General features: G+C 49.1%; 1 protein-coding gene across 6 annotated transcripts in view; it reads left to right on the forward strand.

Moving 5' to 3' along the window:
- The window catches only part of LOC147602680 (Protein kinase superfamily protein), a 124,023-nt gene extending 108,914 nt beyond the window's left edge, over positions 1 to 15,109 (forward strand). For 5 of the 6 annotated variants that reach the window (XM_086797519.1, XM_086797523.1, XM_086797520.1 and 2 more), the window contains 2 exons: positions 14,632 to 14,713; positions 14,803 to 15,109. In XM_086797519.1, the coding sequence (XP_086653645.1) occupies positions 14,632 to 14,713; positions 14,803 to 14,886 (166 nt within the window). In that variant the 3' untranslated portion in view covers positions 14,887 to 15,109. The remainder of the gene's footprint in view (positions 1 to 14,631; positions 14,714 to 14,802) is intronic. The other variant, XR_015265740.1, reaches the window with a different exon arrangement.
- Positions 15,110 to 15,811: the final 702 nt, after the last annotated feature.

The raw sequence follows: 15,811 nt of genomic DNA on the forward strand, positions 1-15,811 counted from the left end.
CCACCACCACTCTGCTTGCTAGGGAGAGCCTCGCCAAGTTCCAATATAAAAGCTTCTTCCGAACACTCAAAAGAAGCGGGGCGAGCTACTGCTCGGGGAAGAGATCAAGGCCAACCTGGCAACCAAGATATCGAACTGAAGTGCCCCTGCGGGATCCACTGAAAATCCTCAACTGGTCACCTAGTCGGGGCTTGTGCTGAGCCTACCCAAAACCACATGACTTGTACGAGTTGATCTATGCTCCTGATGCGCGGCAGAAAACCTCTATCGCCTCCGCAAATCTCTGTAGATTCACATCTCCTGCAAGGAAAGATGTTGTGTCGTCTGCAAACGCTGAGTCTAGCAGCTCATCTTGCGTGCGGAGGGGAAGACGCAATCCCTGAAGCCCGGTCTCCTGGGCGGAGAGAAAACTACTCATGGCCTTGGCGATGAATAGGAAGAGGTAAGGTGCCAAAGGACAGCCCTGTCTAACCGAGCGGGAGAGGGGGAATCTGTCGCTAGGGGCTCGTTGAATGAGAACCTGGCTATGTGAGGCTAAGTAAAGTCCCGAGACTCCATGAATCCACTACACGGGGAATCCCATCTGGCTCATAGTGCCGTCCAGAAAGCTCTAATCCACCCTATCATAAGCTTTCTCAAAGTCTAGGAGGTAGCACAATGAGGTCCTGCTGCCGCATCTTGGCTGAAGCCGTCGCCTCCCAGAAGGTAAAGATGATGTCGAGAATGCTCCGATCCTGAACAAAGCCGGTCTAACTGTCATGGATCAAGTCTAACCCTCGTGGATGAAGTCTGGGAGAAAAGGCTGAAGTCTCCTGTTGATGGCCTTGGCCAAGATCTTATAGGCTGTCCCTAGAAGAGTGATGCGTCTACTCTACCAGATCTCCAATCTATCACCACCCTCCTTGGGAATCAAGTGAATCAAGACCTCTGAGAGCCTCTCTGGCATGGCACTTGTGATCATAATCTCATTGAAGGCAGCACAAAGGCCACCTTCCATGAGGTCCCAATGGCAAAGAAAAGGAGACTGGAAGCCCGTCCGCCCCTAAGCATTTGCCCCTGGGAACTGTCATCACTGCCTCTGCCAACTCCTCAGCAATAAAAGGTGTCAATAAGAATGACCGAAGAGAAGGGGGAACCACCTCCCTCGTATGCTGCCAGACCCTCTCACGTGCTTCCATCACCTGTGGAGATACTAGGGCACCAATGAGGAGGGTTTTAAAAAAGTCCTGGCGATGGCTCTCACCCTTGGGGGGGGGGGAGCAATAGCTCCATCCTGGCCACGCAACCTACGAATACGGTCTCTCCTCGTGTGGGGGCTGGCTATCTCAAAGAAATCCCGTGTGACTCGATCACCTGCCTGAGTCCAGAAAGAAGCCCTGGCATGATACCTGTACTCCACTCTCCTCTCCTTTATGGATCTGATCTTCGTGCCGTGCGAGCGGCGGCAAGCTGACTCTCGATCCACTAGCTATCCGGGGACCTCTCCTGAAGCCGCTGTAGAGAGGCAAGACGACTCCTCAAACTCCTCTCCTACCCCGGAAACCCTCTAGCCGGCTCTGGGCTACCTCCTGCAAGAAACAGATAATCTCCCCTAAGCCGTCATCCAGCAGAGCTTGAAAGAAAATCCAGTCCTACCTATATCTGCTCTATCCTACTGCAAATCTCGGGTCCTGAATGAGGCTATCCAGAATCCTCGAGCTCACCTGCCTGTTATGCCTCCAGGGGTCCTCTAAGGACAAAATAACCGGGGTGTGGTTAGAAAAAGAAGTGCTTGCCAAAATACCAATCATACCCCCTCGGCTGCAAGCCCACTCATCAACGTAAAATTTGTCAAGTCTAGAAAGGTTGGGGTGCTCCTCCTATCCGATCTGGCTGCGCCCAATCTCTGGAAGATGCCAAGGGTTCTATCCCTGACTGCAAGAATCATCTCTTCCCAGGCTAAGTATTGTGCTCCTGAAACTGTGGCCGTGCCACCCCCAAGTCTATCCTCTACTGCCTCTATCATGTTAAAGTCACTACCCAAGCACCAAACGTCAGCGGATGGCTTGCTGTATTGAGCTCCAAAAGAGGTCTCTTCCTACAGCAGCGTTCGGAGCGTAAATGTTGAGGAAGCCAATGCTATCCTCTCCAATAGTAATGGTAATCCACTGTACACGCCCGGGGACAGTAACTCATGAGCCAATCACTGCCAGTAGCAAAGCTGCTCAGTGACAGAAATACACACCCCTCCCTGCGTCCCAGAGGGGCCGAAAGATGGGGACGAGAAAGTGTCTCTCCTGCCTGGCAGAATCTTCCCGCATCTGCAGGTGTGCCCCTCTAAAAGGTGGTGCTCTTGGAGGAATAAAATGTCTATGGGTCCCCCAACCATGGCTCTCTGGAGCTCTCCTCGTAGGACACCTCATCTCTAAAAGCACCAAGGCACCCCTAAACTTTGAATGTTCCATGTAACAATCCACATGTCAATCTCAGTGTGATGCAGCACTAGCGGAACTGCCCTCCACTCGAAGAGTCTTGGACAAGAGTTTAGACAGGGAATAATCACAATCCGTGCGGGGGTGAAGGCGCGCTAGGTGGACACTAATCCTATCCTCCATGTGATGCCACCCTGTACGAGCGCGACCATATACATGCTCCGGACTCCATCGATCACAATAAAAGTATTTGTAAGAGGGGGAAAGAGGTACCTTGCCAGAAGTATGCATGAAGACAAAAAGCAGCACCTCTAGGCTAGAGACTACCATCTCCCTGTCTTGGCCTCGATGAGCAAACCCTCCAAGCTCCATCCTAGCCAGAGGCCAGAAATGGGTGAGAATGTCAAGAGCTCGACTGCCTGGCCCTGGATGGCAACTGCCACCATCGTGGGATCCCACTCTGCCCCTAGGGTTGCACTGAAGGGGAAAGAGAAGATCACCGCGCCATTATTTGGCGTAGAGGGCCTGGAGTGGTGAAAAACTACACATACCTGAACAGGGGCTTTACTGTCTCCTCAAAAATGTTGGTCCCTTCCGTCAACAGACATCGGAAGAAACTATAATCCACTAGGTGTCCCACGATCCTGGGAGCCCCACCCGATGACTCTGGCAGAAGGAGCCCTCACAGGGGAAGCAACAATGGTCATCTCTACCGGCTTAGAGAGTTGGTGAATCAAGCGACGGGTAAAGTCGGTGCCGAAATTGGGAGAGGAGGGGGGGGGAGGAGATGAGGGAGGTGGTGAGGAAGGGCGGGAGGGAGGAGGGGCTAAGGAGGGATGCTGCTGGGAGAGATCCATCGGAGAGGACTGCTGCAGGGAAGGGCTTACCGGGGGCTCAGAGGGGCCAATCGGCCTCTCAGAACATTGGGGAAAGGGGGCGCGGGGCGCGGGGCGCAAACGGGTAGTATCCATGCCCCAGAGGGTGAATATCGGTGATCTTCGCAGGTTCACCAATGAGGCTGGCTTGAAAGAGATCCTTGACCTGTTCGCGTGTAGGGCGGCTACCAACAATTTTGCAGACCAGGGTGGAGGCCTCAAGAGAGGCAACTGTCATGGCGAGAACCTGAAAATCCGCTTCAGAGAAAGAAATGCAAGCAATGGCGGCTTTGGTCAGGGATGATGGAGTAGCTGCCATGGAGTCCTCTTGAGGGAAAAGACCAGAATAAAGCCGAAATGCTGAAAACAGGGGAACCCCGAAGCACTGAAAAAAACGTGCGAGGAAAGGGAGACAAGGCTGGGGGTTGAAGGCGGGAAACGGAGAGCGGAGGAAACAACAGCAAGGGCTAGGGAGGAGGGGCAGGCAGGAGAAGGAGAGAGGGGAAGGGAAAGGCTCAAGGGCAGAAGTGAGGGGGGAGGGGGGGACTGGCGGGCTGGCGGGCTGGCAGGAGGGAGACGAAAGAGAGGGAGGGGGGGTGGGGCTGCAGGTTACCAGTGCAACGGGGACAGGCAGGCACCGGGGGGAGGGGGGGGGGGTGGGGGCGCAGGGCGGGCAAAGGAGAGGGTATGCAGAGGGGGTTCTACGTAGCAGAGGAAGGAAGGCGGGCACAAGCCGCAGAGCGATACAAAAAGCAGCAAACGCGGGGGAGGAGGGCACAGAGATACGAAGAAGAGGGAGGCGAAGCTCGGAAGGGGAGGGCACAGGAAAACACAGGCGACCAAGGGGGAGCTCAAGAAGCGCGCACACGAGGAGTAGATGTGTCACGACCTTGTGTTTTTCTCTGGACAGTATGCAGGTGTGCAAGGGGACATGGTGGACAGTGTGAATGGCACCAATTTGGGGCCAAGTGATTAAAGTCCCTTTACATAACCCAAGGGGACAAAGGGTTAGAGGGGACAAAGCTTTAAAAGCATTAAAAATAAAAGGACACTTTTTATGGAGGGATCGTGGCCCATATGCTATTATGGGGGGCCACGTGTGTGTTTTTTCTTTTTTTTTCTGACGAGGGGCTGACGGGCTACAGGGAACCTTTCTATTGGTAAAAAGGCAGAGGGCTGAACTGCCTACTCCTCCTCTCTCTTGCAAACGGAGGGCTGGACTGAAAAGCAGGGCTGCAGCATGCATCTTCCTCTTTCGTGCAAAGCAGCGCAGAACTGTAGGCGGACAGCAGGAGGTTCAGTCAGACTCTCTCGTTCTCTCCCTTGCAAACAGTCAGGGGGCCAGGGGCTGGTTGCTCTGGACACACAGGCGGCCAGGACTGCAGAGGTACATGCAGCAGGGATTGCTTGCGCAGATGGTCAAAGGGCTGGGCCGCAGGAGGATAACACTGCAGAAGATCATGCAGGCCTTTGGCAGCGCATCTGAGACTTCAGTTGGATTGTAGTGTACAGCTCCTCTCACCCATAGGTGGCTGCTGGGACAGAGGTGCACAAGTGTGCTGATCCTCCTTGCAACAGGAATGTTTTGAGACTGTTTATGGGCTGTTTTGCTTGGCTGCAAGTTCACTGTGTACATGGGATATTGGCTGCAAGTACAAGGTCACTTGGTTATGTTTCTTGGCATGGGAGCGACGCAAGCTCTCATGGGTGCATATCCATGGAGAAGATTGCTTTCTTCTTGCTTGGAAGGAACAGAGGGACCTGCAGTTTTGGGCATACCTATGTAACATAGTTGTGGGGCAGAAATACAGCCAGACATATTCAGTAAGAGCTCTCTCTTTTGTTTGTGTCATGTTGGCACTACATTTGAGTATGTGCCAAGAGTGGTTCTGTATGAAAACAGGACAAAAGTTTCAAAGGGAAACAGGCCTAAGGGTTTCATGTGGAAACAGGTTGTAGGTTTCTCGAGGAAACATGTATTTGGGTTTCTCCAGGAGATAGGTCACATGCAGGCAGAAGGTATAGGAATGGACACATGTTTGGTACAGCTTTGCTACTGATTAGGCAGGGGACAGGGAATCCATGACAGAGATGGATAGTACTCTTGGAAGGTAGAGAGGGTTGGTACAGGTGTGTCGACTGTATGGTATGCTGTGCTGTGATGCGAGTTCTCTTTTGAGAGACAGTTTGGGAGTCTGTGTTGTGATGCAGAAGCACTGGATGTGTCAGGGTGTGATGTTGTTCATAGGGTGAGAGGCTATGGATGGTTGTGGCAGCCCTGATCATGGGAGAAAGCTTTTGTATGCAGGACTCAATGTGTGAGGGTCTTTTGATGTGAACAATGGCTGGACTTGTTTGTGGATGCCGAGTGGATATGAAGCCATGATGCAGGGTATTTGCAAGCTTTAGGAGTTCTACTGTGACGGCTGAGTTCCCAGCCTTATTGTAATCAAAGCTCTTATAATCAATTAAAGAAATACCGCAAGGGGCGCCACTGCGTTTTGGGGCCAATCGGTGTCCGTATACTGTCTGCAGGAGCACTCTAGCTCCCCCTGTTTGTTTTCCTTTTCTAGGTCCTCAATGGTGTTGAAGTGTTTTAGGTGCGAGTGTTTGTTTCACCGCCCGTTAGATTTCTGAAGGCCGGTTCCAAGATGTAAGCCCCCTTTCCTGTGAAGCCGTTCGTTTTATGGGTCTTGCGGGTGGGTTTTTGTCGTAATGGTCTTTTCTCTTTGATGCTCACAGGTTCATGGCTTCTAGCACCGGGCATACATGCAGTACTGAGCATGTAGAGGGATGTGATTTCTCATCAGCTCTGGCTAATCTTGTACCCGTGCGTTTTGGAAGTTGTCCATGGTGGCAAGGATGTGCATCTAGTTCTTAGCGTCGTCTTGCTCTTAGAGGTGTGCGAGTTCCATGTTATTCCGTTCATTGTCCAACGTTTTATGGCTTGTTTGTTACTGGTGTACTGTTGTGGATCTTGCAGTAGTCACTGAATCTTCTGCCAAGGGTCCCCCTCTCATTGGATGGATCTTCCAAGTGCGTAGACTAACCTTTAGTGTTCGGTCCTTTTTCGGAATGTAAATGTGATGTATGTCCCGGTCATGGATCATCCTTGTTTCTCTCATAAAGGGTCGTCCTAAGATGCAATCATAAGAAACTGGCTTTGGCCAAAGTTCATCACCACAAAGGTGTGTCGGAAATTGGTTCCGAGAATCTTGATCTTCAAATCCCGTAGAAGACCTATGTGATTTGCGGTGGCTCCATCAACAAGTTTCACAATCAATGCAGTGTCATCCACCATAGGAGGTTTTTCCCATTTTTTCCAGCATTGTTTCGTAACAATGCTTACTCTTGCCCCACCTTCTAGGATGGCGGTGACTTGAAGCTCATCAAAAGTTAGGGGCAGTGTTGCGTTGAGTTCATCTCCTTCAAAATACTGCCCATAACTTGTTTACTCGGACCGTAGGAATGCAAGTAACTCCGTCTGGTTCTATGAGTCTGTCCTTATCGGTCTCGTCGGAACTTCCTAGTTCCACCTGTTCTTTCATTCGTGCTCCAAGCCTTTCTTCCATCCAATCCTTCAAATCCTTCCATAGACTCAGGCTACCTTGGAGTAAGGTGCCAATGGGAATCTAGACTTGTGAAAACGAAAGAAGGAAAGACTTGCAATATCTCTCGGAATGGGTGTAGGCTCGTGAGTCTGGTTCTCCCAATTTTTCAGGGTGTAGGGTATAGGTATATGAACGTCACTGTTTGTTCTTCTTGGATGGTCGTCCCTCAAATTCTTAAGAAACGCAGCAACAGGGTCTAACTGGTGCAGGATTGTCGTGGCTTTTGGGTCTACCTCTCGGGGGAGATTCTCAGGGAGTGCTTGGTGGTAGGGATCTCTACTAAGCTCATGTTTCCTCGGTAGGCTTTAAGTTAGGCATAGAGGAACTTCCTGCAGTTTGAACTGCTTAAGGTTTCTCCTCCAATCGAGCTTGGCAATCCTTGACCAACTCCTGAGCGGCCCTGAGCCTTCCCTTCTCCTCGATCGGGTTTGGATATTCGGCTAACTTCTTGGGCAGCCGATTGGGGTCTATTTTGCTCTCTTGCTTGATGGTCTACCTGGTGCGGGAAGATTCTCAGGGAGTGCTTGGTGGTAGAGATATCTTTTAAGCTCTTGGGTTTCCTCAGTAGACTTTTAAGTTAGGCATAGAGGAACTTGTTGCAGTTTGAACTCCTTGAGGTTCCTCCAATTGAGCTTGGCAGTCATTGACCAACTCCTGAGCGGCCCTGAGCCTTCCCTTCTCCTTGATCGGGTTTGGATATTCGGCTAACTTCTTGGGCAGCCGATTGGGGTCTATTTGCTCTCTTGCTCGAGGGGCAGATGGTAGTATCTTCTCTTCGTTAGATCAGAAACATGACACATTGGTAGTTGTCCCCTCGTCAAACCCACTTTTTATAACAACACGGCTATCTCCCTTGCCGATCTTCGTGGTTTTTTTCTTTCAAGAGCGCCTAGTTGCTCGTGCTTGTTGAGGAACCTCCTTAGAAGATAAGATCCTTGCATGTCCTGGGGTTTCCTGCTTCTATGAGATAGACATCGCGGCGGCAGCATGAGCTACGGCTCTCTTTCTACTTTTCATTCGAGTGACCGCATTCAGAGGCACTATGTGGATGAAGCCGTCCCATATACTTAGCAAGTTAATGCTAGTATCGGGTTTAGCTTCATTTCCCTTCCCCATTGTATCCGTTCTTAATGGACAATTCTTGTACATACGGTCTATCCCACAAGCTGTGCATAAAGGAGTTAAGGTGGGAGTACTCTCACAGGAGTACTAGCCATCCCTTTCTTGACTGGACATTCAACTATTCGATGAGGTCCGACACAATGATAACATTGCATAGGTGGTCGTTTAGACATGTTGTTCAAGTCTCATCCCTGTGGTGTTGCGGCTGCTAAGTATACGGGGTACATGTGCTCGCCCTATATCACGTAGTGACTTAGGATTTGCAGGGGTGGGTTGCTTGGTTGAGTGGGTTCGAAGATGGTGTTGTTGATAGCTTCTCCCTCCTTACCTTCAAAGATTTGCGTTAGGATCAACTGGTGAACAAGGGTCACTCGAGGTAATGGTGGTTGTGGTGGGAGGAATGGGGGTGGCAAGAGTACTTCGGGTACCTTGAGGATTCCTCGTAGGGCCACTTCATGGCCAGGTTGAGGTGCATTGTGTTGTATTAGGGCTGGCAAGGCCAGCGCGGTTGCCTTGGGTTAGGTGGCAAGGTCTATGGTAGAGCCCTTGCTGGAGCAGCTCTTTGGTGGTAGCAATTTGAGGTTTTGTGATTGTCCCACCTTTGGCAATAAGCACAGTACAGAATGGGTCGGGGTCTCAAATGTGGACACTCCATACTAGTGTGGTTTGCTCAACAAATCGGACACCACACTAGTTCTCTCTTGGGGCAAAGGTGGGATTGCCCAATAGAATGGACCGTTATGTTGCTCCTACTTTCTTGAGTTTGCAAGGCCAAGCCATGGAACTGTGCTTATTTTAGAGCCTATCTGCATAAAAGGAAAGGCAAGGCAGAGATCAAAGCGTAGCTGAAGCTCCCCCCCCCTCTTCACTGTAGCCCCTTTCTCTTGCCCTATCCAACTGCTGCCCATTTGTGCCTCTCTTCCTCCTGTTGCCCTCTTGCTCCCCTTATACCCACGCCTTCCCCTTCCGCCTCTCCCCCTCCCCCTTTTTTCTCTTTCTAATCCTCCCTCTTCCTCCTTACTCTCCCCAGCCTCACCGTTTCCATGTCTTCCTCCAGTTCTTTGTCGTCCTTTCCATCTTCTTCCAGCAACGTCTTTTGCTCTTGGGTATTTATCACTTAGCAAGTCTCGGCCTCTTCTAGTCTTCACCCTCAGAAGGACTCCATGGAAGCCACTCCATCATCCCCGATCGAGGCCGTCGTAACTTGCATATCTTTCTTTGAAGCGGACCTTCAACTTCTTGCTACAACTGTTGCATCCCTAGGGGCCTCCACTTTGTTATGCAAGATTGTCAATAGCGACCCTGGGCACGGACAACTCAGAGATCTTCTGCAGGGTAGCCTCCTTCGTGGACCTACAAAGATCATAGACATTCATCCTCTGATGCGTGGCTACTATGAGGTTGAGTGCCAGCGGTGTCAGATCAAGTCATGCATTTGAGCCCCATTGCATTGCGTATGGCCTAGGCCTTCTTTGCGCGGTGGCAACACGGCTTTGACCCCGTATCCGACCCTCTGGCTGGCGTTTCAGGCTTTCCTGTGAGACAGTCTGCTTCCCAGGCCTCAGGAAGGAATACTTTCCTCTTCTCCCAGTGATGATCAGTCGAGCCATTGGGAGAGTGATGGAATCCCCCCCCCCCCCCCCCCCCACAGTCGCTTTGTCCCTAGCACGGGTGGCCCTACACATTTGTATTGCCTCTCTAGAGACAAGGCCCCATGTCATATCTATTCCTTGCCTTCGGGGAGACCCCATCACTCGGCGAGTGGAGCACTCATCCCTTCCCGGCCAGTGTTTTATTTGTAGGCAGATGGGCAACCTTCCAAGGGCTTGCCCTCAGTGCCAATCCAGGAGACCGCCTCCAGTGGTCCACCCCCCCCCCCCCTCCCCCTCCCCCTAGATCCTCACTAGGGGGTAGAGAGAGGTAGGCCCTCAAGCAATTGAGCACCAGGACCCATCCGCAAACAACTCTTTGTCAGAGAGTGGTGGACTATTGGTCCACGCCAGAGCTGTCAGCCGACGACCAGGGCTGAGCACCGCGTCGCACGTGCCAAGCTGGCAGAGTACAAGAGGATTCAATTCTGTCAGAGAACCATTTCAAGCATTTATCGCAACACCCACCCGTTGGCGAGGGGGCCCCTCCAATCACTGTGACAGTCCCTCCGGCCCCTTCGGTTTGGCGGCTGTTGCCTGGCCGGGACTCCGGTTCTTAGTTTCCAATGAGGCTAGCTGTCCCACTAAACCCCCAGCGAGCTCTTCCGAGAACCCTCCGTCTTGGATGGATCATTCCTATCCGCTTGCATCTCCCTCTTCTTTGCCTCCCCACCCCCCTCGCCCCCCCCCCTCCTTCCTCCTCCCCCACCCTCGCCTCCAACTCTATCCGCAGCAATCTCCTCTTCCCCGCCCTCTTTCTCTAAGCCTTCACTACCCCCTCCCTCCACCTCTCCAGAGCATTTCCCTTGTCCTCCAGCGACACCCAACACGGCGCAAGACAGCCAGCAAGCCCTGTTTGCCGTTTGATTCATCGATTCTCGGAGCCAGTTGAGATGACCATCGCCGCTTCCCTGGTGAGGGTTCTCCCACCAGAGTCCCCAGGTGGGCTGGGGGCTGCCTGTGGATTATAGTTTCTTCGATGTCTTCTGATGGAAGGGATAGATATTTTCGAGGAGACAGTAGCTCCCATTCAGATTTGTGTGGTGTTTCATCACTTCAAACCTTCTACGTCAGGTATTGGCCCAATTATCTTCTCCTTTCCCTTGAGTGCTGCCACAGAGACTGGGATTCACAACAATCGGTGTCTGCTGCCATCCACGGGCAGGCAATAGAGCTCTCACACCATCTTCATGATTCACGCATCACTGACGTGCTCACCCACCTCTAGCCCTTGGCTAGGATGGAGCTTCGAGCTTCAAGCCATAGAGACCTAGACGGGGAGGTACCTCCATTGTGATCGATGGAGTCCGGAGTATGCCTACACTTGCGCTCGGACAAAGTGGCAACACATGGAGGGCAGGATCTGCGCCCACTTGGTGCGCCTTCGCCCCAGGACTGATTGTGATTATTCCCCATCTAAACCCACGCCCAAGACTCTTCGAGTGGAGGGAAGTTCCAATAGTTCCGTCTCCCACAGAGACTGATATGCGGATAGTCTTATGGAACATTCAGGGTTTAGGGGGGCCTCAGTGATGAGGCATCGGAGAGCTTCACAGAGCTACAGTTGGGGGACCCATCGACATTCTTTTCCTCTAGGAGTACCACCTTTCCAAGGGGCGTACTTGCCGCTGCGAGGAGATTTTACCAGGTAGGAGCCAAACTTTTTGATCTCCCTCTTTCGGCCCCTCGAGGACACAGGGAGGAGTTTGTATTTTAGTCACCAAGCAGCTCTTGCTGGTAGTGATAGGCTCAGGTGTCATAGTCTCTAGGCGATCATAGTGGGTTACCATTATGATTGGAGAGGATAGCATGGGCTTCCTCAATGTTTTCTGACCACGCTCCGGTTATTCTGTCCTTAGAGGACCCTTGGAGGCAGGACAGGCACACAAGCACTAGGATCCCGGATAGGCACACGAACACAAGCTCCAGGTAAAGAATAATCACACCAAGACATTGTGAGGGATGCCATCCGGTATGTTAGGATTTATGAGGAGACAATGGCCGGCAGCCTAACTCAAGATTCAAAGAACATCTCTTAGAAACCTCAAACCATAGGAACCTCTAAGCAAGCTTCTAGTCGTAAATGAAAGTTTAAGTTTGAGAAGGCTTTATAGAACCAAAATTTTATTTATGAATTTGGTTAGGATCAATGTTATACTAAAGACACGAAGAGAGAGCAACCACGGGAAGTAAACCTAGCGAAGTTGTGAATATCTGTTCCTACTTCCGGCGTTGGTGCTATCACCACCGCTATTACTCTCATTACCAATCCCGTTATACCTTTGGGTACCACTATACATAATATAGAAATGAGGTAAAGAATGGTTTTATAGCCATGACATCCATGTAGATTGGAAGTGTCACCCCAACTTCTACACAAATCTGGCATTAGCGAAGTTGTAAGTACTACCAGGGTCAAAAAAGATGTGCACAATCTTCCCCAACACCAATCCATATATCCATATTACATGCAAGCATATCATCTAAAAGTGTTGTATTTACAGGAGTAATGTTTTCACCCCGGTTACTTGAGCTACCTTGGGCTTGTTCTTTGCCCACGGACAACTCGACACCTGAAAGTGAGTGAAACACCGGCCCTCCTAAACGTTCTAGAGGTTCCGTTGGTTGGTCTAGACCTTGTTCGAATTGGATTCACCCAAAATCAGGGTCTGGTTTTAGTCAAGCTTAGCTTTCGTAATCTTAACTTGTTTCTGTTGGGAAGCCGGCCTTCTCGGAGGTACTTGTGGTCTGAGGTCTATGAGAGACATTCTTCTAATTGTGGTGTGCTCACTCTCTCTCCTTGCTGGATGGCATCCTCCAGTGTTTTGCTACGATTCTTTTTTACCTCGACCTTATGATCTCGGGGCAGTCCACAGATAGCATCCATGCACGTTATGCTTCTACAACTCTCTAAATTCTGATTAGTACTTTTCCAAAGAGATGCACGTGCTCAAATCTGTAAGTCTGGCCATCACATTGAAATCTTCTTTCGCTTGAAGAAATGCAGCCTGGAACTGAGCCTCGAAATTAGCCCATAGAATCAACTTATCCCCTGATTCACTCCACCCAGTCAAGGCCTTCCCCTTGAGGAATCCTCATACCTCCATATCTTCCCATAATTCCAAGTGAGCATTCCATCAGTTCAGTCAAGAATCCCCAACTCATGAGTCTTCTTCTTCTTGTTAGCCCCGTAAAGCTGTGGTGTGAAGGAAGAGCCGCCGACGTCTCACGAAAGAAGACGAATGCAAAACCACCCGCTGCAAGAGAGTTCACTACTCCTTTGAGCATCTCCCCCCAAAGTTTTGCCATCTCAGTATCAAAGCTTTTTTTACTTGTTCAAATATGTACCCCCATTAAAAAGCAACCCCGTGTTTTTGTTTCACATGTTTTCCCATAAGGACTGTACATGCTTGCTTATTAAAAAAGAACACAAGTACTCCTAAAAAACGTTTTTGCCAAAACAGGGTTTTTATGCTTTTTCTTATCTCGCATGTGCTTTCTCCCTTCTAGCTCTGCCCTTCCCTCTTGCTGTCAACCTGAACCTGTAGCAGCGCCGCCACATACCAGCGCTGCCCCTGTACAGCTGCTGTCAGTGTCAGCCTGTATGGCTGTATGGCTGCCACATGTTAGTCTCTATAGTGTACGGCCTGATGTGACTTGGCTGCCTGCTGCGCACTGTTTTACCGCTGCGCTGAATCAACTGCAACCTCATGTGGGTGTGCCGATCGCCCATCTGATGGGTGTTTGGGCCTTGCATGCTCACCTGCCACAATTGCAGCCCATAGGCACATTTCCATGCACCATTTTCAGCGTGCAGTCCATGCTCAAGTCATACTAAACCCACCCCATGAGGATGGCTACACACCAACACAAGGCCTGCTTTATAGGGTTTTTGCAGTTAGGGTTCCTACATGCAAAAACGACCATGGACACCACATCTATATGCACCCACCCTCTCTTTCATGGACCCTTCTCTCTCTCCTACCCCTCGGACCACACGTTTCAAGGATGCGTGAGAGAAGCTTTAAAGGCACCATATCTTCTCAATGGAGATCAGAACCCTAGCAAATGCTGCAGTCTGCAATAAAAATATCTAGGATTCTTGACATACTTGCAACCATACGTGAGACATGCAAACCTTTCGGCCTCCGTGTTTAGGTTTGCTTAGGAAATCACCTACATCACAGGCCAAATACAACATTAGTACAAACGACATAGAAGGGTGTAGGTAAGCTGACCATCCACTAACCAAAGTCCATGCCTGCATTCCTCCCCCGAGCCAAGGGCTAAAGCTCATTCCCACATATCCATGCCAAATCAGCCTTGGCGTCCTATACCACCAAAGCCTGCTCATACAAGCCCTCGACAAGACTATCTATGATCCATCATGTCCAAAGCAAGAGTATGACTACTCTGGTCTCAACCATGATAATATAGGCCTCACGTATATAGTGATAATTGATACTATAAATAACCGTTCACATGGATATGTTAATTATGAACCTTAGCCACCCATATCGTTTGCTTTCCCTAATCTTAGGGCTCCCCTAACCTTGGCCCTAATCCCAGAGATTAGTATTACGTACATCACAACAGCAGAGAAGCAGTTGGTAATTGAGAGGCTCAAAGAGGTGGCGGGCCCAGGAGAAATGAAAGAAATACCGAAAGCTTACAATTGAGAGAATTCCCCTTTTAGTCCTCACTCAGTGGACTCAACCTTTCACATCCATGCTGCAGCTTTGCATGTATGGCCATATCCACTGATTATCTCATATTGTATTAGTCCTTTATCCGTTTGTTAGAGCGCGTGATACGTACAAGGAGACATACAAGTTTGAAAACCATAGCTTTTCAACAGATGAGGATGAATGGTTCTTTCCTGTCGCCATTCCTATTTTTGGTCATGTTTTGCGTGTACAGGCGAGATCATTTTCATGGTTGTCATTTATCTATCTGTACACAGGTATTGTCTAGCAGATGACCAATGGTTAGAAGCAATCAAGTTTCTTGACGTGGGTGATGGATCTGGTTGGGAATTGCTCCAGGTTTGGCAACTCTTATCGTTTTCATTTTGGGCTTTGTTTGATCCACTACCTTAGAGTAGTAACGCAAACCCATGTTTCTTCCATGGCAGGCCATGTTGAACCCAGACTACCGACAACGTCCCATTGCCGAAGCTGTTTTAAACCATAGATTCATGACAGGAGCTGTTCTATGATTATAAAAAAACTCATGCAGGTAGCTTATGATCAGGGAGAATTAAGTGTGATGAAATAATCTTGTAGACTTATTTACACATATACTTATTGTTACACTAGATCTTGTGGCTTTTGGAAAATTCATTTCCTTTTTTAAAACAAAAAATGCTTCAAAGAGATTTCTTTTAGGAAAATACTTCTATCACTGCTAAAAAGTTTTATAAAACATAGGTTTCTATGCTCATCAGTAAGGGGGGAAGTGCTTTCAAAACATCTTAAATTATTTCTGATGCACGCTACAAGTAAATGTATATAAGCCATTAGCATGTATCTGCCACATCAACTTGAAGACATACTAATGCTCAAAGGTATGTAAGCTACACGGTCTTTTTTACCTCGTGTAGATGCATGATAATTAAGCATGCTTAGTAGTTTCATGGAATTTGTATTTTCATTTCTCGAGTCTTTTATTTAAAGCACTTTCATGGCGTGTACTCTTTCATCTTCATGATTGAAACTTAGAAACACCTTTTTTTTTAAAGCATCTTGTTCTCTAATTAATCAATTTTCATTTTTTACAAACTTTGGCCCCCTATTAACAAGATTTGTGTTGAGTACTCTTCCATCTTCATGATTTAAAGATAATGACAAGGTTTGATTTAAAGATAATTACAAGGTTTGTGTTGAGTACTCTAAACACACGCTATCACTCTCTAAAATCTTAGCATAGGACTCTCTAAAATCTTAGAGTATAATTAGTTTGAATAACTAGAAAATAATGTTTTTCCATGTTCTCTATATTTAGATTCACAAGTGATTAATTTTTTACATGGTCTATAATATACATATTATGTTAGTTGGATGTCTTGTTAATTTGGTAAATTAAATGTGTCCAAGGGAAACCTGACATCATAGAATACAGAGAGTAGTTCTTTCTTTATAGTT

Source organism: Cibotium barometz, chromosome 66, assembly GCF_041138505.1.
Source record: "Cibotium barometz isolate CiBa-2024 chromosome 66, ASM4113850v1, whole genome shotgun sequence".
Taxonomy (NCBI): domain Eukaryota; kingdom Viridiplantae; phylum Streptophyta; class Polypodiopsida; order Cyatheales; family Cibotiaceae; genus Cibotium; species Cibotium barometz.